This window comes from Lolium rigidum, chromosome 6 (genome assembly GCF_022539505.1).
Source record: "Lolium rigidum isolate FL_2022 chromosome 6, APGP_CSIRO_Lrig_0.1, whole genome shotgun sequence".
Classification (NCBI taxonomy): Eukaryota; Viridiplantae; Streptophyta; class Magnoliopsida; order Poales; family Poaceae; genus Lolium; species Lolium rigidum.
Genome location: NC_061513.1, coordinates 275,656,638 through 275,682,943, shown reverse-complemented (window position 1 = coordinate 275,682,943; position 26,306 = coordinate 275,656,638). Strand labels below are relative to the sequence as shown.

General features: G+C 45.1%; 3 protein-coding genes across 3 annotated transcripts; 1 reads left to right on the top strand and 2 right to left on the bottom strand.

Annotated features, from left to right (window-relative positions):
• Positions 1–5,974: 5,974 nt before the first annotated feature.
• On the bottom strand, positions 5,975–9,277 carry LOC124665381 (alpha-ketoglutarate-dependent dioxygenase alkB-like). Its single transcript, XM_047202793.1, has 7 exons — positions 9,155–9,277; positions 8,925–9,076; positions 7,855–8,210; positions 7,138–7,276; positions 6,948–7,014; positions 6,748–6,869; positions 5,975–6,650 (listed from the first exon to the last, which is right to left on the bottom strand). The coding sequence occupies exons 1-7, from the start codon at positions 9,265–9,267 to the stop codon at positions 6,511–6,513; spliced, it is 1,089 nt and encodes a 362-aa protein (XP_047058749.1). The 5' UTR covers positions 9,268–9,277; the 3' UTR covers positions 5,975–6,510.
• Positions 9,278–16,868: 7,591 nt separating this feature from the next.
• On the top strand, positions 16,869–18,150 carry LOC124667796 (probable methyltransferase At1g27930). Its single transcript, XM_047205038.1, has one exon. It carries the CDS (start codon positions 16,914–16,916, stop codon positions 17,799–17,801), a length of 888 nt encoding a protein of 295 aa, XP_047060994.1. The 5' UTR covers positions 16,869–16,913; the 3' UTR covers positions 17,802–18,150.
• A 528-nt stretch (positions 18,151–18,678) lies between these two features.
• On the bottom strand, positions 18,679–19,977 carry LOC124664169 (F-box protein At3g07870-like). Its single transcript, XM_047201748.1, has one exon. The coding sequence runs from the start codon at positions 19,975–19,977 to the stop codon at positions 18,790–18,792; it is 1,188 nt and encodes a 395-aa protein (XP_047057704.1). The 3' UTR covers positions 18,679–18,789.
• Between the last annotated feature and the right edge of the window lie 6,329 nt (positions 19,978–26,306).

Genomic DNA, 26,306 nt, shown 5'->3' with positions numbered 1-26,306 from the left:
ATCCTCTTTTAATCTGATCTGGTTGGAACCGGAATATGCGTCCTAGAAGGAAAGACGTTCGCATCCTGCCGTGGAGTCGATAATTTGATCGATCCTTGGAAGGGGAAAGTGATCCTTTGGACAATGTTTATTGAGACACGTAAAGTCGACACACATGCGAAGGACTTTCGTGTTTTTCTTCGGCACCATCACTGGGTTAGCTACCCACGTGGCCTCTGTAGATATTTCTTTAATGAAACCAGCTTCTCTGAGTCGATCAATTTCTGACAGCATGGCTTTGCGGTTTGGTTCCGAAAAACGCCACAAAGGTTGTTTGATTGGTCTCGCTATTGGATCCAAGTTTAGGTGGTGCTCGGCAAGTTCCCTGGGTACTCCTGGCATGTCAGCTGGACACCATGCGAAGATTTTCCAGTGCTCACGGAGGAACTCGACGAGCGCGCTTTCCTATGCGAGGTCCATGTTTGTCGCGATGGACGTTGTTTTCTTCGGATCTGTCGGGTGGATCTGCACTTCCTTAGAATCTTTTGCGGTGTTGAAGGTTAATTCTTTGTTGGGCCTCCCTACATCTGGCAGCACATCATAATCAGTCATGAGCCTTGACGCCGCGTACTCTGCTTGCATCCCAAAGGTTTCTGATAGTCGATGAAAATCCTTGTCACATTTATCGGCTAGCGCGAAGCTTCCTTTAACTGTGATTGGTCCCTTAGGTCCAGGTAACCTCCATAGCAGATACGTGTAATGTGGTACTGCCATAAACCTCGCGTATGCTGGTCGCCCCAACAAGGCGTGATATTGCGAAGGGAAATTCACAACTTCAAACTCCAACCTCTCTATCCTGTAATTTTCTCGGGTCCCAAACTGAACGTCGAGATGAATCCTTCCCAACGGATAACTCGGCTTCTCTGGTGTGATTCCATGAAAACGCATGTCAGTTGGTTTTAGATTTGCCAATGATATGTTCATCTTCCTCAATGTATCTGCATACATAAGGTTTAGACTGCTGCCTCCGTCTATGAAAACTCGAGATACGTCGAATCCTGCGATCACCGCTGGCAAGATAAGTGCTGATTGCCCTGGTCGAGGAACTTGCTGCGGGTGATCCGCGATTGTGAAGCCAATGTCCTGTCCCGACCAATTTAGGTACTCTATCGTTGGTGGAGGCATCTTCTCTGCCATGAACACTTGTCGCGAGATTACCTTCTGAGCCCTGTTAGATGGCCTGGCTTTCTGAATCATCGAGACCGCGCCATTATTGTTAGGATCAACATATGGGGGTGGTTGTGGTGCTGCCGCTATTCTGAGCTGATGTCGATTTTCGTCCGTGATCGCGGGAGGAGGTGGTAGGTGGATCTCACTCCTGGGCCCTTGAAAGTTTCTATTTGCTGCTTGAGCATTGGCTATTCCTGCTACTCGCAACATTGCTTGAAAATTACGGCAGTCCTTCTGCAGATGTCCTGACTGCCTTCTTCCATTGTTGTCGAGATAAAAATGCATCTGGCATGGCCCGTTCATCATATCCTCGGGAGTTACGAAAGGTCTTTGAAACCTTGACCCGCTATTTTGCCTGTTATTTCGGGAATCATCTCTATTGTCGCTTCGCTGCTCATTACTCCTTTGATATTCTTCTCTATTGTTTCCTCCGTTGTTTCCCCGGAAACCAGCCGATATTTGGCCAGGAGCATCGTAATTCGAGAACTGCCGAGAAAATCGCCTTCTATTTTGAAAGTTTCGGCTACGGTCCTCCTCTGGTGACCTGTGTCGCTTATTGTGAACAGCATCTTCTCCGTCTGCCCATCTGTTTGCTATCTCCATCAATGCTGACACTGTCCTTGGGTTAGTTCTCCCCAAGTCCTCGATGAAATCTCCTCGCCGAATTCCTGCCACAAACGCATCTATTGCTCTCTCGTCAGATATGTTTTCTGCCGAGTTTTTGATGATGTTCCACCTTTGGATGTACTTTCTCATCGACTCATCATGTTTTTGTCGACACGACCTCAGCTCTTCAAGTGATGCTGGTTTTTTGCAAGTTGATCGGAAGTTCTTGACGAACACATCCTCAAAACTGTCCCAGCTGTCGATGGACCCCGGAGGAAGTTTCTTTATCCAAGATCTTGCGGCTCCACTTAGGTGTATCTGAATACTCTGCATTGTTGTTGCCCTTGTGCCCCCTATTAATTTCACCGTCTCTAGATAATCGACTAGCCAATCCTCAGGATCTTGCAAGCCATCGAATTTCTTGAAACTATCGGGTAACTTGAATCCTGACGGGACTCGAGTTTTTCGAACTCGTCTCGTAAAACACGGGAGCCCACACATATCTTCCTCAGCAACTTCTGGCGAATGCCGATGTTCCCTTCTTTCTTGTCGCGCTCTATCCACTCTGGCCTGAGTCGTTGCGTCTCTAACTCCACTTGCTCTCGGTGGATCTTGCACTGCTGCAGTAGGTCTCGGACTATTTTGCCTTGCAGTTCCTTCGGGAGGTGTAGCTGCGAACGCTGCTCCCATGGCGCCACATCCTGCCATGGCCATGTTATACAACGCTTCTCTTGGATCTCCGGGAGGTGATCTGGACGCCAGGATGAAAGCTTGTGTCGCCATATACCCTGCTTCCGGTGTTTTTGGAATAATATTCCCCCTCGTGTCGATTGACATAAAGGACATGTCAAGATTTTGGATTAGAGTCTCTCTTTCTGCTTCAGGTATGTTTTGCAACCGAGATCTTGCTCTCCTACGAGCTTCTCTGTGACTATCTCCTGAAGTTCCCATCTGTCGACTTAGCTCCGCTCTTCGCACGCTTGATGCGGAAGTCTGTCTCCCTTCTTCTGTTCAAAGCAGTACGTCTGTTTTTCCAATTCCCTTCCTGCTCTAGCGAGCCTATATTGATATGCTTGCAGTTCTTCCACCGTAGCGGTTGTCTCCATTGGTTCAGAACCATCCATAGCTTTCGCAGCTCTATCCCATGCTGCTTGTGGAAGTTGAACTCTAACACGTGGTGTAGGCCCGACATATTTAGTGCCCAAGCCTCGCCTTAGGTCCGAGGGATCGACATATGGATTTCCCAAATCGTCGAAAGCCTCTGATGTTTCCTCCTGATCACGACTTGCTTCTCCAATGGCATAAACTTGAGGATATTTTGGATTTTTTACTTTGTTGGGTTTGGTGACACCATCATATAGATCGGTGAAGACCTTGCCTACAGATATGGATCTGTCGATGAAGTTGAAGCTGTCGACGCTACTCGAGTCACCGCTTATATCTGAGTCCGCGGATGACCCGAAGGATATGTCGCTGAAGATCTTGGCGAGTTTTTCACTTGCCCTGGTGCTGATGAAGCGTGGCGACGAAATTTCTTCATCGCTTGATTCTGTTGACGATGTTGAGTTTGAAATATTGGGATCGACCGCCGATAATCCCGACGAGATCGGAATTTCGAGACGATATGATCCTTCCTTCTCGACGCAGAAGTGGAACTCTCCAAACGTCATCTCCATGGGCTCCTCCAGATACGCATATGCATCCAAATGGGAGGGCGGGTGAGGAACAAAATCAACGAGACCAGTTTCGATCTGTTTACCTCTGTCCATGATGTTGCTTGCCACCGACGAAGTCGACGATCTTGAACGTGACATCGAGATCAACTCCTTGTCGCCTCTAGATCCCACAGACGGCGCCAATTGACAAGGTATTAACTTGTCAATGCCTACGGATTGTAGACTAGGGTTTAGTTGGATGTAGAGGGCAAGTAGATCTCGAAGGTTTCAGCCGAAAAGTACTCGACGAATATGAAACTAGGGTTGTGTTGACAGTAAATTCGATCCTTTCTTTGTCCCTCGACTCCCCCTTATATAGGAGGTGGAGCCGAGGGTTTCGTAATACACAAGTTTACAGAGTCCGGGAGGGTTTCTAACCCTTCCCGCAAGATTACAAGTATCCTTTCCTAATACAACTCTAGCTTTCCTTAACAGTATCTTGGGCTCCCGAATCTTCTTATCCTTCGGGTCGTGGGCCTCCAGTAAACCCCGGGTACCATCTTCGGCAGGCCCATTGGGGATGCCTATGTCAACCATGGCCGTGTCGGTGGCCGACGAGGCAACGGTAGAATGGATTGTCACCGTCCATGCCTGTTCGGTAGTGGTGAGATAGTGGTCAACATCCTGCACCATCGACAGCTGGTCTAGCTTGCATCTTGTGGGAGGAGATGCCAAAAGGAGGGCCCTTTCTACGTGTTTTCTATAGGCATGGGGGGTCGACGGCAGGACTGAGACAAAATCCCCGTGCGAAGCTGAAGACGGCGGCACCGGCTGACACCATCACCTTCTTGGAGGCATCATCATGTTGTTGCCCGTACTTCCCCACCGCGAGCACGTGGGGAAACCCTTGATCCACCCCTTCGAATCGGGCGGTGGCGTGGCTTGGTCATTCCTTTCTTGGAGGCATCGTCGACGTGGCTCTTGGAGTCCTCGGTACGCCAGTGGGAGCCGGTGTTGCCCGCTAGCTCCTTAGAGCGTAGGCTTCCAGGGCGCGCTTAAGGGTAGGCGGTGCGTTCACTTGTGCCATCTTGGAGCTGGAGTCGATCTCCTAAAGTTTCCTTCTTCGGTACAACCTCGTGTATCCCTTGATTCCCTTCCATGCCAATCTTGGCAGGAGACTATGCAAGCCGCGTCCTTGTCGTTCAGTGGTTGTAGGATGTGTTGCAAACTATGTGGCATCGTGTTTGTAGAAGGTAATTAAGGTTGGTCTTGGCTGTTACTTCTATGAAGTCTTGGCTATTGCTTCTATGACATTTTTACAGGGTATATTCTCGAAAAAACCTACATTGCTATATATCGCTGGTTTGTTGCATACTTATAGTTAGAAGAGTTGCACCCGTCAGTTGATACAAGATTTATTTTGAAGTAAATATGTTGTTACCCTAAGAAATTATTTCAGAGTCAACAGATCCGGAGTTACAAAAAATGCCGAAAGAGATCAGTAATCTTTAACATAACATATCGACAACTAAACGGGAGTGGCGTTTTGGCTCCTGGGTGCATATGCTCCCTTTAGTTTGAACTGTAATTTTGAACATTTTGAAATGTCAAAAAATTCCAAACAAAAAATTCACGTGTGCGTCTTGAGATGCTAAGTACACACAAAGTCTTTCCATGAAAAATCAATTTGTAGTTTGACCTGTGTAAAAAGGAAAAAATTTAATGCTAAAAATAAGGTTTTTTGTGAGACTTAATTTATCTTTTTTACATCGATCACAAAAAATATCAGATTTTCATGAAACTGCACGAACGCACATAGATAGTCGAGATGTACATGCAAAAAATTTTGTTAAATTTTTTTGACAATTAGAAATATGTTTTTTTTGGTGGAGGGAGCATATGCACCCAAGAGCGGAATTGAATTTCCGCAACTAAACATGCTATAACGGCTTTGTATTACTGAAATCAGAAGAGGCGATCAGGCACTGACATGGACGCAACATAAGCACCTATGGGACAGAAATACACCGCACATCACCTTTAATAAGACTACAAAAAAAACAGTACTCCCTCCGACCCATAATACTTGTCGATGAAACGAGTGAATAGACACACTAAAATGTGTACATGCAATTCAGCGACAAGTATTACGGATCTGAAGGAGTGCTTACTTACAATATAATTATTCCATAGTTCTGTTTAATCATGAACCTTCAGAGACAAGCAGGCCAACCTAAATCGTCCCCGTCCGAATGCATTATTACGATAAAATCCTGTAAGCATAGCAAAAAAAAGCTCTTCCTATTTCTAAGCAATTGGACCATGAGTGCAGCGCAGCCCTTTTGGATACATGTGGCAACCATCAGCCCCCAGACAGAACACAACAAACATAATATCCGCACAACAGACATAACATAATTTTCCAACGAAATCAAGTGATATTAGATCAGGGCAAATGACTTATCTGAAAAAAGGACCAAGATGATTAACTTATACTGTACAATATTAAGCAATACAGTAACAGATGTACACTCTCATGCATTAGCAGGACTGCTACAGAAAATTGAAGCAACAGAAAACCGAAATATATGAGGTTACAAGTTAGAATGAGGCCAATTCAGTGGTCAAACCATTCCTCGGTTAGAAACCTTACTCAAGGTCTAAACTAATTGGCCTGCAAATTGACTGGCAAAAGTATCCTTTTCCTGGTTTGTTTGAAGATGAATCGCCATTTCAGCAATCCTGCTACGGTCCACATTATATTGCCAGGGGTATCTAATTGGCTTACACTTTGGGTAGCAAAAATATCATTTTTCTGGCTAGTTTCAGGATTGAACTGTCATTTGAGAAACCGTGCTAATGTTTTACACTTCGAACGACAAACACATCATTTTCCTGTTTCGTTTAGACTGAACTGCCATTCAAGGACTAAACCATCTTTCAGCAACCTTTTCACATCCCACTCCAGGTGCAGCTAAACAAGACATTGCACTCCGCTAGTGGGCCTACCAACACCTTTTAATCCGAATTGAAGCAAACCTCAGTATACTTGTCTGATGTTGATATTTATCCTTGAACTATGGATATAGTCCAAGATAAAGCGGTCATCATCGCCAGAAAGTTGTGATACCAGTCCAGAGATTTCTTGCTGGTCACTCTCAGTGAAGATCCGCGGGACCCCTGTGAGAGAAGCAAAAGATTATCGTACAGACCTGATGGATGACATGGTATTTCAGTTGACAATCGAGATGGAACTCCCATTTTGCAGAGTAATTACCATGGAAGCGTTCACGTGCTTCCCCAGCCATCAATACAATATCACCACTTTGCAGGAACATTGCTCTTGGAACTTCATCTCTCGTCTTCCCTCCAAGAAGGAAAATGCACTTGCAACCCAAACTAAAAGAACAGTGGGTAAGACATTATGTTAAGATGAAGGGAAGATCGTGATGTAAGAAAGCGGTTGTAACATTATACCTTATGCTCACAATAGGTTTTGTCCAATCTGCTTCCATGTCATCAACATGGCCACCAAGCATGTCGCCTGCAGAAGCCAAAAACATAATATTGCAGTAAAGATAGAGAAAGAAGCATAAAAATTCGAGACAGTTTTGAATAGAATGGATCCAGCTAAAAGGTCCATTGTATAAAGAGGCAAGCAACATACTTGGACCATAATAGTTTACTATGGCGGCTTCTGGACTGAATTCCACGCCAGAAGGCATGGCTGGGATGGCCATCTTTTTCGCTAAAGTAGCAAGGGCATCTGGAATGCTGTTATGTGGAAGTGATACATCATAGTTCCGCTGTTACCAGTCACCACAAAATGATTTTACAAAATATTAATAATGCCGTTGCTGGTAAAATTTTCTCCTACCAACTACTATGCTATCAATGATACATAACTGTCAGTACTGTAAAAAAGATTGCCAGTATGCATCCAGTTTCATGTGAGAGCTTCAAGACAACTTCAATCATGATAAACAGTACTTTGTCTAGATATGGATGTATCAAAAATCCAAAATATTAAAATGCATCTAGATACATCTGTATCTAGACAAAGTTGCGAAAAGTTTTCTGGGACAGAGGGAATATATGATATATTTGCACTGAGATTATTTCTTATTACATCAGAAGATCATCATGCTTAAAGACAGTTTGCAAGAACAATCATTATTAAACAAACCCTCTTAAGGCATGTTTCTAATAACTGCATCAAATTTTACGAAAAAATGTAGGAACTATTTTATTTCTGGGTGTAAGGTATCAGAAAGTTGGAATACCACCAGACAGCCAAGCTAAAATCATTGAATGCAAAAAGAGAAATGAAAGTAAGGAAATAAATATAATTCTTAGCACTCCTGTTGAAGCGAAGTGTACATACTTTTGACCAATCAAACTGCAAGCCAAGGGTGCTCCATCGGAGCTTCCGAACAAGAGTAGTTGCTGTGGTTGACCTACGTGTTTCCCCCTTTTCGATCTTTGAGTGTTCAACAAATTTGAAGTTGATGGAACATGTTTTTTCTCCACTGTTACTCCGTTCATTACTTTCTTGGCCATCAGAATTTTGCACTTCAAGCAAGACCTTTTGGTTTTTAGCAGCAGTGAGTAGATCAAAAATTGGACCATAGAGAGCAGTCAAGTTAGTTCTATTAGGAGGCTGCGGAAATGTTTTCAAGCTCTCCCTAATCCAAAAGCATTGTTGCTCGGTAGAAAGAGCACCAGGAATGAAATAGAATCCTACAAAATTAAAACAAAAGCATATCAGCAAGTGTAAGTGCAATAGCATCATGATTTATGAGTATGGGGGCAATATGACATATAAGATGTGCATTGCGCACTGTAATGCTTATGCAGTGCTTTAGCTAAGATGTTCGTTCAATACTCATTGTGCGAACAATATGATTTGTCCTTCGCATTTACTTTTTGGGCATAGAACTTACTGACATAATAATTCAGGTGTAGCCTATACTATATTATAAGAGAGGAACCTGAGGTCTCCCTAGCTATCAGGAAATTGTTCAAGCTATTCCAATACTAATTTTCGAGACATATAGGAAATATGGTGAAAAATCTACTTGAATAAAACGTCCCAATCATAAAGAGTGAAGCTAACTAGGCAGCAACTCCAATACTCCATGACCCAAAACTAGAAACAGTAATGAAAGGTTGTGTTCCATCAAGAACCATGCACAAAGAACACCATGTCCACAGACGACGACCAGTCGACGATCATCGGAAAATAAGCTAAAGAAGCACTATCCATCTAGTCTTCACATGAACATCTATACCCACTAGCACATTAGCACTAGCTAAGAGAAATTCCACCGATAAGCACCCATGGAGCACGAAGAGAATAAACTCCTCCATGCTGCCGCTGTTCAGAGCAATGCCATGGTCCGTGAGTACAGAAATTAGAAAGAGTAGGAGAGGAAGAGCTCTCGAGTAAGTTACCGGGCCGATCCAAGAAGCGGAACACGGGCAGGTCGAATCCTGGGCAGTCGCACCTCAAGATCCCGGCGGGCAGTTCGACGCCGCCAGCAAGCAGCGCGTGGAAGTCCACCACCTCGGAGAGATCCCCAACGCCGCCGCCGATGGTCTTCTTCCTGCGGCGGCGCCTCGGAGGTTAGGGTTCAGGGGTTTCAGCGTTGAGACGTCAGGTGGGGATGGGGAGAGAGACGGACCTGCCCCTGCCCTTGGTGCTTGGCGGCTTGTAGAGCTTGTACTTCTTCTCGGCTTGCCGGAACGCCGTGCGCTCCGAGGCGGCGGCGGCGGCGGGCTCGGTTTCGCCGTACATCGCCGGTGAGCGTAGCGCCGCCGCGCGTGCTGGTGTTGTTGCCGCTTCCCTTCTCGTTTCAGCCTATCTTGGGCCGTACTCCGAGGCAAATCCTATATGCCGACCAGGTAGTCACGCACCAACCACCGCACACCCTGTTTTTGGGCTGGCCCGTTAACTCCGTTGAGCAAGACTATGTGAGTTTGGCGGTTTTCTTGATCGCTCTTCGTCCGGGAACAAAACTTTTTCTGATCCTTTCAGTTGTTTTTGGTTTCTCTGCAGTTTATGTTGGTCTTTGTAAAATGTTCAGTTTCAAAAATTTCAATTTCGCTTAAAAAAATTCAGACTTGAAAAATGTTCAGATTTTGAAAATTTCCAGGTTTTGAAAAGCCGTCAGATTTCAAAAATATTTTACATTTTTAGAAACTACTAGTACAAATGCCCGTGCGTTGCCACGGGTCTTCAAATTTTATTTCTCAATACACATATATAATTTACAACTCACTACAAAAATTTAAAACAAACCAGAGATATTATAATATAATACAACATGATAATACCAAATGCAATAACAATAACAAGATAACATTGTTGTGCATCTGCATTCTTTCAAGTTTTAGGTCTTCTTGTTACTCTTCTGTTGTAAGTCCCACTGTGTTCTGGACCGTCATAACTAACAACTCAACAACCCCTCCTTTTGGGTGTATTATTGGCTCACAAAATATGAGTGCTGCAAACCCATGTATAAGTAAAGGAGTACTTCTTTTCTAATTAGTGCAAACAACATTTTGATATTCATAAATATAATAACACAAATCCTACTTGTCCTTCGAATCCTACTTGTCTTTTGTTGCTTATTACCTTTTACCTATGTGTGGTTTAATTAGCTACTTAAATAAGTTGTATGGCCTAACGATGTAAGCGTGTGCATGCAATCGCATGATCCACAAACAAGCGACAATTCAAATTTGAGTTATGTAATTGCTTTCATGTTTCACTCTATTTTAGCTTGATAAAAATAAACATTGTCATAAAATATGTCATATGAATCTGAAAAATAGTAGGTGAAGTTGTTTTTTTCCAATAATAATTTCATATAGAGTAAGTATCCTATTACCTAAGTAAATACATGTTCAAAAATATTAAGAAAATATCTCTCATCCTATATTTCGTCAAGTTAAACATCCACACACCACAAATGACTTGCCTCATTACAGAATTTGCAGGATACAATTTCTTGAGAAAATGATGATTTTTTCAACATAATAAATTAAAACAGTTATGAAAAAGACATTAGATGATTTTAAAATTGAAAAGCAAGCATAATGTTTAAGATCCTAATATAATCCTAACGCTAGTTGGACCAAAGAAAATCTAACATTTATTTCATTGCGTACTGAAAAGTGTATAAATTGATGAAGTAGCTCACTTCATTGCCACACTGCCGAGAAGAAAATAAAGGAGAGGATTACGGAAAGGAAAGAAAATGACAACATGAACCGGACACATCACACTCTCAACCTCCGCCATTGTCTTCTCTTTTCCTCGTCGAGCCACGTCGACAATCCCCTTCATTGGCTTCAGTTGCTTGTGCAGACGGTTGCCCCTTATCTGCCTCCCCGCCGCTGGAGAGAGGATCTGCTCCTCCACTTCCTCCCACCACTACCGCGATTTTCTCACCTTCCTTGTTGCTGCTGCGAGTTCCGCTCCCTTCCCGGCCTCCCCAACGCCGGCGAGAGGACCGCCCACTCCACTGACTCCTCACCGCCGGAGATACGCCCCTGGTATCTTATTATCCCTAGTCGTTGACCCCGGTCACCAAAGATCTCGAGGAGGCAGGCTAAGCTCAATCTCGGCATGCTACATGCCAGGTGAGCGTGACCTGTCGCCAATGGAGGTGGAGGCAGAGGCTCTGACTTCTTGCCCACCGGATTCGTGGCCACGGCCAACGCGCGCACAATTGAGGGCTCCACAACACCAGCCTCCTGTCCCCGCGGGACAAGCCGGTGAACTGGAGTGTGCTCGGCTTGACGCCAACGAGGACGCTTTGCTCTGGTGGGTTGGCCGTGTCACGAGCCTCCCTGAGTGGATGGTTGACGGCAATCCACACCTCACCCGTCATGGTCTGCTGGAGAGGCCCACTCGACAATTCGCTAGTATCCTACGACTTCTGCACATTTCCAATTTTCCCGCATCTCCACAAGGTGTGTCAGTTCCCTTTCATCTCCAAACTCACGACATCCCAATGTTCCATCCCTCTCATCTCCAAACTCACGACATCCCAATGTTACATCATAGGAAGCTTGAAGACTCCAGTAGCAATCATTTGTCAGGATCTGCTAGATCCAAATACTACAAAAGTGATAACAAGCGAAGATGTGACTAATTTAAAATTTATATTAGCACGAGGGATTCTAAAATTGGTAGGAAACTGGAACCGAACAATAGATATTGGTAAAGAAATCCAATTGTGATTTGTATTGTACTTGACTCCACAAATGAATTCACAATTCAGATTTCTACCGGTGACCAACGGATAATAACAAAGGGTGCCTCCAAATTTCTACATCTTTGAAGACGATATATCTCAAAAATGGAAGACAGACGGTGAACTAATAAAAACAAAACATATACTCCAACATTAGGTTCTTTCTCTCCATTATATTGTCTTGAATCCAATATACAACAAAGCCTAGTTCAGACCTCAATCGGAACACCAAAATTATCAAGCATTCTGATTCAGAAATAACTCACTGCTCACCTCCACAATTATTCTTGCCAGCCACTCCCACGATCCAACATGCAATATAAAGAGGCACAGTCAGATAAGAGGATAAAAAAGTAAGGTCATATAATGGTAAGTTCCATCCAGCTAGGGACTTTCTTGACCAATTAATACTCTTTCTACGGCATGTTTAGTGCGACATGTTGCAGCTTGGCAGATGTAGCACTAAGAAAGATAGTTTCTTCATGAACCAGCCATAATAAGAAATCAAGTGGGGTGGTGTATTAATACTCTTAACCAATGTGTTTATGCTTTTAAATTAGGCTTCAGAAGATAATTTGACAAAATGAAGAAACCTTATTCTGGCTTCAGAAGATAATTCACGACACAAAATGTATTCAAACAATTCCTCGTTATGTGAAGTATGATATGTCATGCATGCCTCATTCTGGCAAAGTGCACTCTGTGGCCAGCACAACAAAAAAACCAGACTTAGGGAAGGCCTCTTATAATGAGTGAATCCAACGGATGATCACCATGGAATACCAGAATGATGACATAGCAGGTTGACTCACCAAATCATAGCCGGGTTGCCCTTCATCCAAATGCACCTAAAATTACCATCATCACAATTATGATGGATGCACAATTTATAATTTGGCCTGTTTAATTATGATTGTACTAAGATATAATGTACAAACACTGAATATAATTAGCAATGCTCATATTCTCAATACGCTGGTTGCTGATATATACAAGGAACCTACGCTCTACAAACCTGCTGTTCTTGGATGAGTATTTTCTACCGTGAACCTGCTGCTAGCTCGAAGACGTGAGACCTTCTCTGCATTTGACATATTCAAAATCATAAACTGTGGTTCTTTCCCTGGCTTAAGGAAACAATCAAATGAATTGTCTGACAAATCAATAGAATATATGCATGGTATGGACGGAAGAACATACGTACCAATCACCCAGAACTGAACCGCCACAATGAACAGCACAGCAGTAGGGAGAGGCTGCATGGCCGCTGCTCTTCTTGAAGCTCTTTCTCCTCACTGGCACAAGCATCTTCATATATTCAGGTGCAAAACCCAGCTAGCGAGAGGTAACAAGCCGCGCACTCCATCGTTAGGGCTTGTAAAACCAGCTGACCCAGGCCTGCATAGCAGGTCTCCACGCTGTCGGCGACCACCCGCGGCCACCTGCTCGACCAGTATGGTCCCCACCACCGCCGCATGTCGGGTCAGGTCTCCCCCGATGCCGGAGATCGAACTCCCGCATCCATCGCCGCTGCCGAGACCTGCTCGACCAGCATGATCTCCTGAAAAAACTACCATATCCTGAACAGTATACACAAGTCTTAGTACGATGAAGAAGTATGTAATGTACTCCCGAGAGAGTGTATTAAGACCTCTGCAAGAATTCTAAAACAAAGTTTCAGCGTTGCGGAAAATAACTCCTGCACAAGTTCAGTAACGAAGGTTTAGAAATTCTTTTGCCAAGATACAAAACCTCTTCAAGCACAAGGAATTGCAGGCCTTACTATTTTCAGAGATACGGCAGTACTAATAGTGATACTGCAGTAGTTTCAGACCTTAGTATTCTTCAGATAGCAAGAAGAATACTCCATTTACTTTGAATACAGTACATCCTTGATTTTATTGTACCACCAAATATATATCTCAGGTTGTAACAATGCAGGTTGAAGTACTAAAAATGCAGGGAGTACTAAAAAATGGCTACCGTAGTATAAAAAAAAACAAGCGAGTATATACCTGACCTGCTTCAGAAATTGTGGAAGCATGGCTTGTAGTAAATGCTCAAGCACTTGCCTTCCACTTGATTCAATGGCTTCACCATTGGACGCAGCATCCCGCAGCAAATCATGTCAATGAACTCCTGAAACGAGGATTAAATATTTTCCTTCAGAAAATGCAAACATGCAACTACGAAAATGCAAACATGTCAATGAACTCTATGATAAGCTAACATAGAGTAGTTTCTTTTTTCAGATTTACACAATTATTGAGTTAAATAAGTGCAGAGAATAAACAATGACCAAAAGTAATTGCAGGCTGACATAACAGAATAATGAAAATCAAACATGACAAGACAAGTACAGAAAACAAAAATGTTACTCCATCATTCTGACAGAGAATTTTCTGTCATGGGAACAAATTCGCAGTTTAACCTTCAAGTGCAATGGTATTTCACAATCTAATAGAGAACTTCTTATGACAAATGAGAATGGGTTCAGAGAAATCACTCGTCAGCTGCCCTAGCTTTAGTGCTGGTTCGAACAGGGATTAGCTTGAATAAATATGCATGGTTTCTTTTGCTGAACAGGTATAGTACTGAACATAATCAGTAAAAGGTGGAGATGAAATTGCTAATCCATAATTGCCAGGAAGAGCAGCGCCATGTTCTCCTTCTTGAGCTTTTCCGGGTACTCCTCGATCCTCGTCTTCTGCGCCGTAATTGTCCTGAACCCCAATCCAATGAAGCAATCAGCGGGACGCGTCAATCATAATATACCCCACAAGGGGAAAAGAGGGAGGGAATTTTGGGAAGCAACATAGCATTGAGGATGGAATCGGAACCGTACCAGATCGACCACCATGAAGATGACCTTGTCGTACTTGGCCTTGGCCTCCTCCACCAGCGTCTGAGAGAGCAACGAGCTTAGGGTTGTTCCGCGCAAATAGATGAGAATTCAAGCAGAGCAGGCGGCGAGGGTGAGAAGAGTACCTTGGCGAATCCCTCGGTGGTGCCGATCTGCGTGCCGAAGAAGAGCGCGACCCGCTGGCAGCCGTCTTGGTAGTCCCTGCCGGCCACAACATGATTGGAATTCGTCCCTGAAAGATCGAGCCCGACACAACAGATCTGGCTGCCGGAGGAGTAAAAGATCCCATTTTGGACCTCAACCTCCATGTGCAGGCGAACATATTTGTTGATCAGCGCAGACGATGCAAGCGAGGAAGAGGGTGCCGTCATGTGACGCGCAAGGGAGACGGCGCCATCGTCGCGAGAGAGAGAGAGAGAGAGAGGGCGCCGCCGCGAGGGAGAAGAGTGGGTGGAGCGGTGGAGCGCGCGGAGTCGGTCGGTCGTGCGTGGAGGGAGGGGTAAAAACAGAAACTCTGGAAATTTAGTAACCTAAAAAAATTACAGTGGTTTCCTTATGTGATTTGGTGGGAGGGTAAATTGGTCAGATGAAAATATGTAGGACGAAACCTCCGACCAGAGGAAACAGAACCAGTTCGTTCTTTTAATATAGTAGAGATAGATATATTTCGGTCTGCATCATGAAGAAACAATTTACCACTATATACTGCACAGATGAATTTCAGAGTAAATTTTTTTGAGAGCACAATATACCACTTTGCTTGCATCTAGATGCAAAAGATTCATATCAAGAAGTGCAGAACTGGAGATGGATTTTCATTGCCTTTTTCTTGACTTTATATTAACCAAACCAGCTTGACTTGATGGCGGCATCGGACGAACCAGCGAAGCCTGGGACAGGGCACGCTGCGCGAGGACGACCGCCCTATGGAGATGGCCGTGGAGTGTGTTCTTGCAGCCACTTCACCACACGTGATCTGAAAATCCAAATTAGGGTTTCAGCTTCCGTAGAAAAAGAGGGGATCAAAGAAAGCAAATCTCAACTGGCTATTGCAAACCATAGGATCCCTTTGATGCTAGCTCAAATAGACAAACCAGACGACGTTGAGATCAAATCGAGTAGCTACTCTGGCTTAAGAAGGCCTTTTCTTTTGTTGGTGCTGCCGCTGGCCTTGTCGTTGCGCCCGCCGTCGAAAGGAGATCGAGACGTGAGGCGGAGGGGCCGCGCCGTATGACCGATTGGAGGCGGAGGTTAGGTCAAAGAGTGTTGATGGCCTCCTCACTAAATACGATGCGAGAGGATTTCTCCTATGCATGCTCCTCACAAAATACGCATGCTCCTTAATTAACGAGACGAGCCAGCTTCCTTTCTTTCCTAGTAATTTTGTGTGAATTTATTGATTCGCTCCTATAAATACGCTGCGGGAGGATCTTTATAGACTGCATGCAAGCGAGTCAGGTTCTCCAAGTTTGGAAGGTTTTTTCTAGGGGCAAGTTTGGAAGGTTTTTTTTTCTGCCGATCGCCTCCTTAATAATCGCGCCAGAAGAAACGGAGGGAGTATCTGATTTGATTTGGTGGGAGGGTAAAATTGTCTTACTGAAAATATGCTTGACGAAAGCTACGACCGGAGGAAACAGAACCAGTTTCTCCTTTTTAGATAGTAGAGATATATTTTTTGAAAATGCTTTTAAATTTTAAAATGTTTATATTTATAGATAACTTAGATTTAAATTTGTTCAAATTTAAAATGAAAAATATTTATACATTTCAAAAACATTCAGTCTCCTAAAATTGTTACTATAACAATTTCAAAAAAAAAATTAGAAATGTTCATCTAAAAAATTGTTCAATCTCAAAAAGTATTCAAATTTCGATTTTTTAATTTTTTTTCCAAATGTTCAATCTCTAAAAAATGTTTAAATTTTGAAAAATCCAAATAAAAATGTCCAGATTTATTAAAAAATGATGTCCGTTGGATGCCAGTGTACTCGTACTTGTTTTGTAGTTGGCCGCTGATGTCCGTTGGATGCCAGTGAGCGGTGGATGTAGGGGGTCAAGGCGCACCGTGCCTTGCCTTCAGCGAGGCACCGGATCTCTGTCCCAACTCCCAACAGACCTGCGGAGGACATCACCAACGATCAGAGCACGAAAAAAAAAGTCAAATCTACCTACCGGTAGCAGACATGCGGAGGACAAGCAAGGCAACAGAGCAGGAAGATTCAGATTTCAGACCAGCAGGCTGAGATCTGGTGAGAGGAATCGGCGAGAAATCAGTAGAGCAGGAGAGTGAGAGGGTTAGATCGAGAAGCGAGCAAGATGATGTCGCCAAGAATTCAGATTCCGATAAGCATCGGCGGGAGCAGGACGATGATGTCGCCGAAGCAGCTGCTGATCACCATCCTCGTCGTCTTCTCCACGCTCTCCTTCATCAAGTTCCTCCTCATCACCCACCCCTCCGCCGGCGCCTCCTCGTCCGCTCATCTCCACCGCGCGGAGTGGGAGTCCGGCAACGGCACCGCCGCCAGGAACGACGGCCTCGCGGCCAAAGAGTTCGCTTTGCTCCGCTCCGTCGTCGCCGCGCGCGCGCCGTGCAGGCTGCTGGTGTTCGGCCTCTCGCCGCAGCTCCTCGCGCTCGCCGCGGTCAACTCCGGGCCAGGCGCCGCCACCGCCTTCGTCACCGACAGCGCCGAGGACGGGGACGCCGCGCGCCGCGTGCTCGCTGGCCGTGTCGGCGGCTCTTCGTCCGCCGTCCACCGGGCCGGGTACCCCGACGCGGCCGGGGAGGCGTGGGCGCTACTGCGGCGCGCGCGGGCGGCGGGCCCGGCGTGCGCGCGGCCGACGGGGACGGTGCGCAAGTCTGGGTGCCGGCTCGCGCTGACCTCGCTGCCTCGGGAGGTGCTTGACGCCAGGTGGGACGTCGTCGTCATCGACGGGCCGAGCGGGGCCGCGCCCGAGGAGCCAGGGCGAATGGGCGCCATCTACACGGCGGCCGCACTCGCCCGCGCGGCCGCCGCGGCTGGTGGCGGCAGGGTGGTGGACGTGGCGGTGCACGACATGGATCGGACCGTGGAGCGCTGGTACGCCAGGGAGTACCTCTGCGAGGACAACCTCGTCGCCGCCAAAGGCCGCCTCTGGCACTTCCGTGTCGGCGCCGGCGGGCAACGGGACGCCTTCTGCTCCACCGCTCCCGTCAAGATCTTGTAGGGACAGAATCAAAGGTTGCCATATCTGGGCGTCGCCGGAGGCACTGCTGTCGTAGGAGGTCAATGCATACATACAAATTGATAGTCGCTGAAACCTCTGCCCTTGGCATCACCGGAGACATGAGCAATTCTCGGAAATTCCTGGAGCTCGAAGCTCGGTGCTGGGGCGATTGGATGTTCCATGCTCATATAGATAATAGGATGAAGCTGATACTTGGACGATGGAAGATAGTCTGTACACTGGTAAGCTGAATTGTTCTCTGTTCCATTGTTTGTAACAGAAGGATAACAAACAACAATCTTTGTTTGTAAAGAGGAAACAACACTTACAAGCTTTCTAACTTTTCTAACTTGTGTGCAGAATTGTTTCAACACATTTTATTCGAGATTTTTGTATGAATTCTGAAGCTTTGTGTCCTAAGTGTTTAGATCGAGTATACATTCTGTCGACTGATGATCATTGAGCAGCTGCAGAGCATCTTCTCATGCTGATTGTTGAGATCTTCTAGCAACAAGATTTAAAACCAGCAATCAGAATCAAGCACGGCGAACAACCGATGAGTTGGAAAAGTTACCATTGGGATTAGAAGGTCAGTGTTGTGCCAAATGTAACTCTGTTTCCTTTTTTTGATCTTGGAAAGCATCTTATACCACTCTAATAATACTAACTCTTACTTGTTGAGGGACAAGTTTATTTTCTAACCACTCCAATATTATTTTTAAAAAGCTCCAAAGTGTCTCTCGGATGGTGCTCGCCGCAGCCAAGTCCTCGAGGTCAAAAGAATCAAAAAATTAAACATTGAGCTAACAAAGTATCTACAAATTCAGATAATGGCAATTATACTTTACGAACAAATCGAAGTTAATTAGCCGATCCAATAGATTATCACTGAAGGCAACATGTCCATTTCACTACAAAATAGTTTTATCTGCATGCTATACAAACTCCCAGGAGTACTAAGACTGATTATCAATAATCCCGGCAATACCTAAAGCATTCTGAAAAATCGTGCTTGTCTCACACGGCTACCTCTCCGCTTTGGAAAAAAATTATGCATGACAAGGCTCTCTTTGAACCAGTGTTCAGTAATGTCTGGAGACCGTGTTTCCCACTGAAATTTCTCCAGTAACTTCCCGTTATCATCGTAGTGAAGTTGGTGTAAGAACGACTCCAAATAGCAGACCAGCATATCGCTTTTATCAGACATAATCGTACGATACCAATACTTTGTGGTTGGCAAATCAATCTGACACTTAAGTGACCAGGCCTCTTGCTCGTAGTCATGCAGTACCCATATTTGCATAACCCCCTCGTTCGTATCTAAGCACCTCATGCCAAGCATGCCTTCCATCTGAAACAAAACCCGAAAGCCTCTAACGTTGTCCGGAGAGGTCATAAACCTAAATGACTCTTCCAGTATGTCAAAAACAAATACTCTATCGCTTGAGCCGCGGTTCCAAGGGCTGCGGTTCCAATCTATTGAGCGGTTCCAGTGAAGGCAACCCTTAACCAGAACAGGTGGACTCCACCAGCTTGGATTCGTTCCAGCCTTCATCACCGCCTCCTTTACGCAAGCGGAGGCAGCTGGCAGCCCCAAGTATTTCGGCTTCTGGGAGGAGCCCACTGTGAGGACGTAGTAGCCAGCATTGCGAACCTCATGCTTACCCCTCCAAAACAGGATGCGGTACTCATCGGAACGGCCTGGGCTTGGGTACATCCCCGCGATGTTGCCACTAGCCCCGGCGAGGCGAGGGAGCGCCAGCCACTGGCGTGTCGCTGGGTTGACGATGCTGAATCGGACGTAGTTCATTAGGGAGAGCAGGAGAAGGCCGTCGCACGAGGCACATATACTGAATGTTTGACCATGGATGCAGTCGTTGAACCCGAGGACAGGACGACGCTCGGCGGGGGCTCGACGGATGTCAAAGGCATCAACCGTGCGGATCAGGGAGCTGGTTTCGTGAGGGAAGACGATGAGGGGGAGCGACGGCTGGCGGCTGTGGTGCTCGAGCAGGAACGCCTTGTTGGTGGTGGTGCCACGCCATGACCTGCTGACGGCACCACAGCGGAGGACGTCCTTCGCCGGCAACCTCATGAATATCTCCCCGGCCATGATTGACTCAGGGAGGTTGTCGAACACAGTTTCGCGGCTTGTGTCTGGCCTTGGATGATCCATCTGCGGAAAACAACGATAAGTTGCCTTTGAATTAACGCGGAGGATATAAAGGGGTTTAAAATTTATATTGATGGAGACAATGCAATTTATACTCACCAATCTAGCTATGTGGAAGTTAACCAGAGAGGCGAGAGTTCTGGGCGGTTGATTTTGGGCAGCAAGGAAGACGATGGACTGTCGTTTGCTTTAAAATGTCGACAAGTTCGTTGGTGGAGGAAATCTGTGTTGGTGGAAAGGAAATATATACTGTATGTCCGTGTCTGTGACTCGGTGCCGTGTTCCCTGCGTTTGGAGGGTAACGTGAGGGACGCGTTTCTGTGAATTGGGCTTTGCCCAGTAGCAGTAGGCCAGTACGTTTCCGTGGAGATTACGTATTTTAACTGGTCACATATACTATATATGACATTATCTATTTATAACTTCCATCGATCGTCTGTCTTTGTTTCCGGCAGATCGCCATGGCGTAATTTTCTTTTCTATAATTTTTTTTCTGATGTGTACAGCCGTATTGCCATTAGTGCATTGTGTTGCTACGGAGACCGGTTGTAATTGGTATTTTCCCGATATTAATATATTTGTTTATCGGAAAATACCACTCCTCAAGTTCGGTGGCCACGTTAATCTAGGCACCAATATTATGTCCAACATGAAATGAAGGGCCGTATTTCAGGTTTTTAGGCCTATTTTGGGAAGGAAATACCATATGTTTTTGTAGAAAATTTTAATCCAAACATTTAAAAAAAAAAAATCCTAACATACCATATTTTTTTTTGGAGTATTTCTTAACTTACAAATGTGAACTAGTAAAAAAGGGTCTTTCGTTCGGAGCTAGTCCCGATCACGTTTAGAACCGGGATTAATGCTCGCATTAGTCCTGATTCAAACGGCTAAGATGCTGCACGGTTTTAGTTCCGATTGGAGACACCAATCGAGACTAAAGGTGTTGCGGCAGGCTGTGACTGGTACACTAACCGGGACTAAAGACATTCTAGGTTTTTTAATGGGTAGATCTTTAGTCCTGATTGGAACACTAACCGGGACTAAAGACATTCTAGGTTTTTTTTTTCTTGACTCCCCCTAGATTGTCTTTTTTTAGCTTTGTAAAATACAAAAAAAATGATAGAAAATTCAAAATAAAAATCATTTTAGATGTAGTCATGTAGGTAGGTTAGGTGATCTAGTTATTATATGAAAATAACAAGCATAAACTTTGAATTACTTTGCAAGAAATTTATTTTTCGGTAAGATGATAATAACTTTTGCATACAAACTCGAAAAAATGTTTAATATCTACGGAAAAAGTTACATCTGATTTCACCGGCCATTTTATTAGATTCCCAAACTGCCAAAGTGAAATATGAAAAATTTCACGTTTTAGGTTTTGCAAAAAATTAATTTTTATTGTTATTTATTTATTCAAGATTATTATAACTTTATTAATTTTTTATTAAAAAATTTATTTGAAATTCAAACAATATAGAAGTGTGACATCGTGACCTAGATGTTAATAGGATTGCTATGATAATAATATCAATAACGTGTGCGCAAAACATTTGGAAGCGGGGACGGAATTAACTTAGAAATTAAGCATGCTAGTGCTGGAATAGTTTGAAAATGGGTGGCCGATCAAGTAGTTTGACCACGAGTAAGTAATTTGACTAGAGATTAAGTGTATTAAAAGACTAAACCAGTCAAATAACTCAAATAATACTAATTCTGAAAAAATAGAAAAAAGGAGGGAGTGGGAAAAAAAGAAAAAAGTTTGAATGAAAAAAAAAATAATGTAGCAGCTTTTAGTTCCCTTGGTGTTGCAAACCGAGGCTAAAAGTTCTCCGCAGCAGCACGCGCCCACAGCTCACATGGAGAGTCTTTAGTCCCGGTTTGTAACATAATTGAGATTAAAGATTGAGGGTTTTAGTCATGGTTCCGTAGTCCCATTTGGAAAACCAAGACAAAAGACACTTACTAATCAGGACTAAAGTCGTGTTTTCTACTAGTGGTGGTTTCCATGAAGTTTTCATAGTATTTGGTTTTCTCTTATTTCTCTTGTCAGTTTATTTTCAACAAATTTGGAGCGGCCCACACCACGCCCCAACGAAATTTAATTACTCTGAAACTCCGTGACTTTCCCAGCACACGGCCAAGTTGGTAGTTGATAAGCTCGAACTGAAGGTGCCGTGCGACCGGTTCATTCCCCCCTCCCTTTTTCTTTCTTACCCACAGTAACTAAGAGCTCCTTCGAAGGCGCCGGGCCGACCTAAGGCCGATCTCGCCGGCGATGCCGGTAGAGATGGGCGGAGGGAAGGCGCCAGAGTAAATAGAGTAGGTAGGTTTAGCGGCAGTATGCCGGTGGGGGGCTTGATGCCCAGTAGTGGGAGCGGAGGAGGGGATCTGGCCGCCTGGATCTCAGTTGTTTTAGGGTCTCTCTTGCGCTTCCTCTTCTTCTCCGGTGGTCGGAGGGAAGAGGGGAGAAGAGGACCGACGCTCACTTTAATAAAAGAGCGCGGTGTACCACCTGTTGCAGCGCGGAAGCGGCGGGCGACGTCTTTTCCTAGCCAGCCTTGGAGGCGAGGGGGAAAGCGCGCGCACGTAGGCGGACAACGTCGTCGAGGAGCTCCTGGCCGACCGTGGAGGCGAGGAGGGGCACAACCACGTCGTCACCAACTCGTCTGCTTCTTGGAGGTCTTATCCCTGCTGCTTCTGGTGTGGGGGTAGCACATTGAAGTTGTTCCTCTCGGCCGGCCGTGGCGGCGAGGGTAAGGACAACAATGGTGTTGCTGCTTCTCCGCACTGGTTGCAGTGTCACAAGTGCTTTGGAGCTGCGTCTGCTTCATCAACGGCGCTGTCGGAGCGGCGTTCTTCCTAGGAAGCTCTTCACCAGGGGACTTCTGCCGGCGTCATCGCCCTGCCCCTGCATATTATGGCCGAAGGGCGGCCCTTCTCCAGGATATCTACCTCCACAGGGAGGCTTTTCTCCGGCTCGTCGTCGACAGTTCTTGCTGACCGCCCCCCAAGTGGCTTGTTCCCCGGCAGCGCGGAAGGCAGTCGATGGCAGAGTCCTTCCTCCGGCGAAGACCAGGGATCGACCTGATCGCGTTTTCAATTTTTATGCTAGGGTCCTGTATGAAAACTCGAAGGGCTGGTCTATTATTTCAAGTTCTTTAGAGACCCTTCCTGTAATTTGGTCAAGGTGCCGTGCAAAGCTCTTTCACACGTCCATCCAAGATTTTCCCAACCGCTATTTGATTATTTGTCCTAGTGGTTACTACATAACAGACAGTCTGAATCCCTCAATCCGAGGCGCTTGAGTTCTCGCGGTATAGACAACCGCCCGTGGAAATTCACGATCACCAACTTGGTCTGGAATGCAATCATTAAGGCATCGATCTGATATACGGAGTACTGTACTAGTATAATCAAAGGGCGTCACAGGAGTATAATAATTCATTGGAGGTTCGATGGCGCGCGTCATGTGATTCCCTACTGATAATTAGTCACACCGAAAATATATGCTAACATACAGTAATCGGAGTATTTTAATAAGGCGGCTGGAAGGCTAGACAACAACTCGCGATTATTAAACAGGCGACCAGAAATTCCCTGAATGAGTCATTACCTCCCAATTGTCCGGCCAAGCCTTTAAGTAGTACTGCCTATCCGCACTACATTGCACACAGACAACCAATAAGCTTGTTGGAGCAGCTACAATGGTTAGGGTATTGGGGCTCGCCGCCGCCTCCGTGAAGTATGCGCCTAGCAGCATCGTGGCTCTGGTTTTTGGCTTCGTGGCCGCTGTTGCGATTGTGGCCATTGCTGTATTTGGCTGCACTGATGATAAGCCGAACCCTCAACGCTGCCGCAGAAGGCCTACCGAGGAAGGAGGAGGAGGAGGAGGAGGCTGCGGAGATTCTGTTGACGGAGGTGGGGGTGATGGTGGGGGAGATGGAGGGGGCGATGGAGGGGCAGGCGGCGGATACGTAGGAGGACATGGCGGCGGATACGTAGGAGGACATAGTGGAGGACATGGGGGAGGAGGAGGAGGCTGTGGAGGTGGCGGTGGCGGTGGCTGTTAAGGTAAGGAAGTTCCATCACTAGGCCAGCCATGCGGGCTGGGGAATTCTGCAGTACTATTGCAATACCGTGATATTGTGCCTACAAAAATTTCATCGATCCATGTTCCGATAATACTTGTACTCACTTATGTTACCATTGTATGTAATATTTGTTGTGTATTTGTCTTCAAACCATTTTGCTTGTTATAATGCCTTGTCCGATGAGCTACTGATAGAGCAAACACAATTAATCCATGGATCTCCAGTTCTTAGTTTATTAGAAACTAAGTTAACTCTCAGTAGAATGACATCGTCATTTTTTGTGGATTGAAATTAAGCCCACATTTTCTCTCCTGCTGTTTTGTTGAGTTAGTTGTGTTGTTGGGATTGTCCTCTGTTGGGTCTGAAAAGTAATATGCCAAAAGCTCGTGGAGCTTCTATGCATCGCTACCGCCTACGTACCGGCCACTGGTCTGACCGACTGGCAATTAATCACTACTTGTATTATTGCAAGGACAGATTTTCTGCAACATTTGACACACAATATATAACCATACATATTGTGAGATAGAAATGGTAATACTAGAACTATTTGATACACAATACATGATCTAGATAACCATAAAGAACACTCTTGGATAGAAATGGTACACGACACATTTCAACGGCCAAGTAATCTATCAGACAAACTGTGTGTATGCAGAGGCACAAATGTACATAAAATTTCACGCATCATGCTTTTTTGCCAAAATTTCTTTTTGCAAGATGTACAAGCTAATGAAGATCAGTAGCTTCCTCCGAAAGAGAATGCCACAGCAAGCAATTTTTACTTTGTACTTTCAAAAGAGAATGCATACAAATAACTCCTGCAACCCTTATGGTATCATCCAATCTCAACCAGATTGAGCTCGCAACCTCACATTAAAAAACCACAGGCACTATATTTCAATACAGCAGCATAAATGCACTCAAATTCTTGAATGCATCACTGTGAACGCAGTTGCTCCATTCTAGATCAAGAACATGACGAAACCCCAAAGTCAGAGCTAAGAAGACAAAGAGGAGGAACTTTATCTGCAAGAAGGACAACATCATAGATTCATAGGGGTGGATGCCATTGCTGCCACCGCATGAAAATGACAATAGTATGGCTGTGGCACAACAATTATCCTGAAAATGACATGCCATGGAAAAACATTAGAATTGATGTAGACTCAAAAAATTATCCCAAGAACTATTGTACGAAACAAGCAGATGAACTATATAGTGAAGTTGCAAATGGCAACATCAGAAAAAAAAATCATGCACACGGATGTTTGACAAGAAAGTCATATGGATCATCCTAGGTGTCCTACACTCTTGCTGTCCTGAAATTATCTAACAAACCTGCACAAATTCTTAGATAACTGAAGACCTGCACAAATACCTAGATAACTGTAGTTCAATGGAAGATTTGGGCAATTAAATACAATAATCTAGAAAACAATAACAATTCATGTACGTACGTTTTTCTGGTTCAATTATACTATTTAGTTTCAGAGATTAGTATGCAAGAAAATTAGCGAATAGAATAGCATCTTACACCCATAATTTAGCTGAATTGAAGCTAGAACTTCCTGGTCGCTGATCTCAAGGTAGTGTGGTTTACTTCATTCGTAAATTCTGTAGTTTGGTGAGGCACACATGCTCATGTACAGAACAACACTAGGTACAACCGTCTTAAACTTGAGGATCAGTACTCCACCCATGCGTGTGTGCTTGTTAACAGCATCAAATACATCTAAAAGTGCCACCTATACAAGAGGAATCAGAACAGGATGGGACTGACCTTGATGATGACGATAGTGAAGGAGGTGCTGTAGCGCTGGCCTACTGCTCCGAGAACTTTCTCCACGTATTTATCAGGGCCTCCTTATCCGGCTGCTCTCAAGAAAAAGCTGATTTTTCCAGTCAGGCTAGGGGAACAAGATTTAGAATGGGATTGGAAGATTGGCGGTTCGAGTGCATAGATTATATCGTGAGTTCAGACGCGTGGTCCTCAACGCCGAAACGCTATGGTTTCGCGGAAACATGGACGGTGAGAGAGTCGGCCGGGAGAAGGGAGCGGAGGAACCGGAGCTGCGCCGGCAACCAGCTAGGATTTGGTGGCCTGCGTAGAGCAGCAGCACCTGTGGAGGCGCTAGGAGGGGATTGGGGGCGCTGGTAGGGTCGAGAACGCGAGCGAGGAGAGATAGGAGGAAGCTGAGTGCTAGAGATATATTTGCTATATCTTAGAGA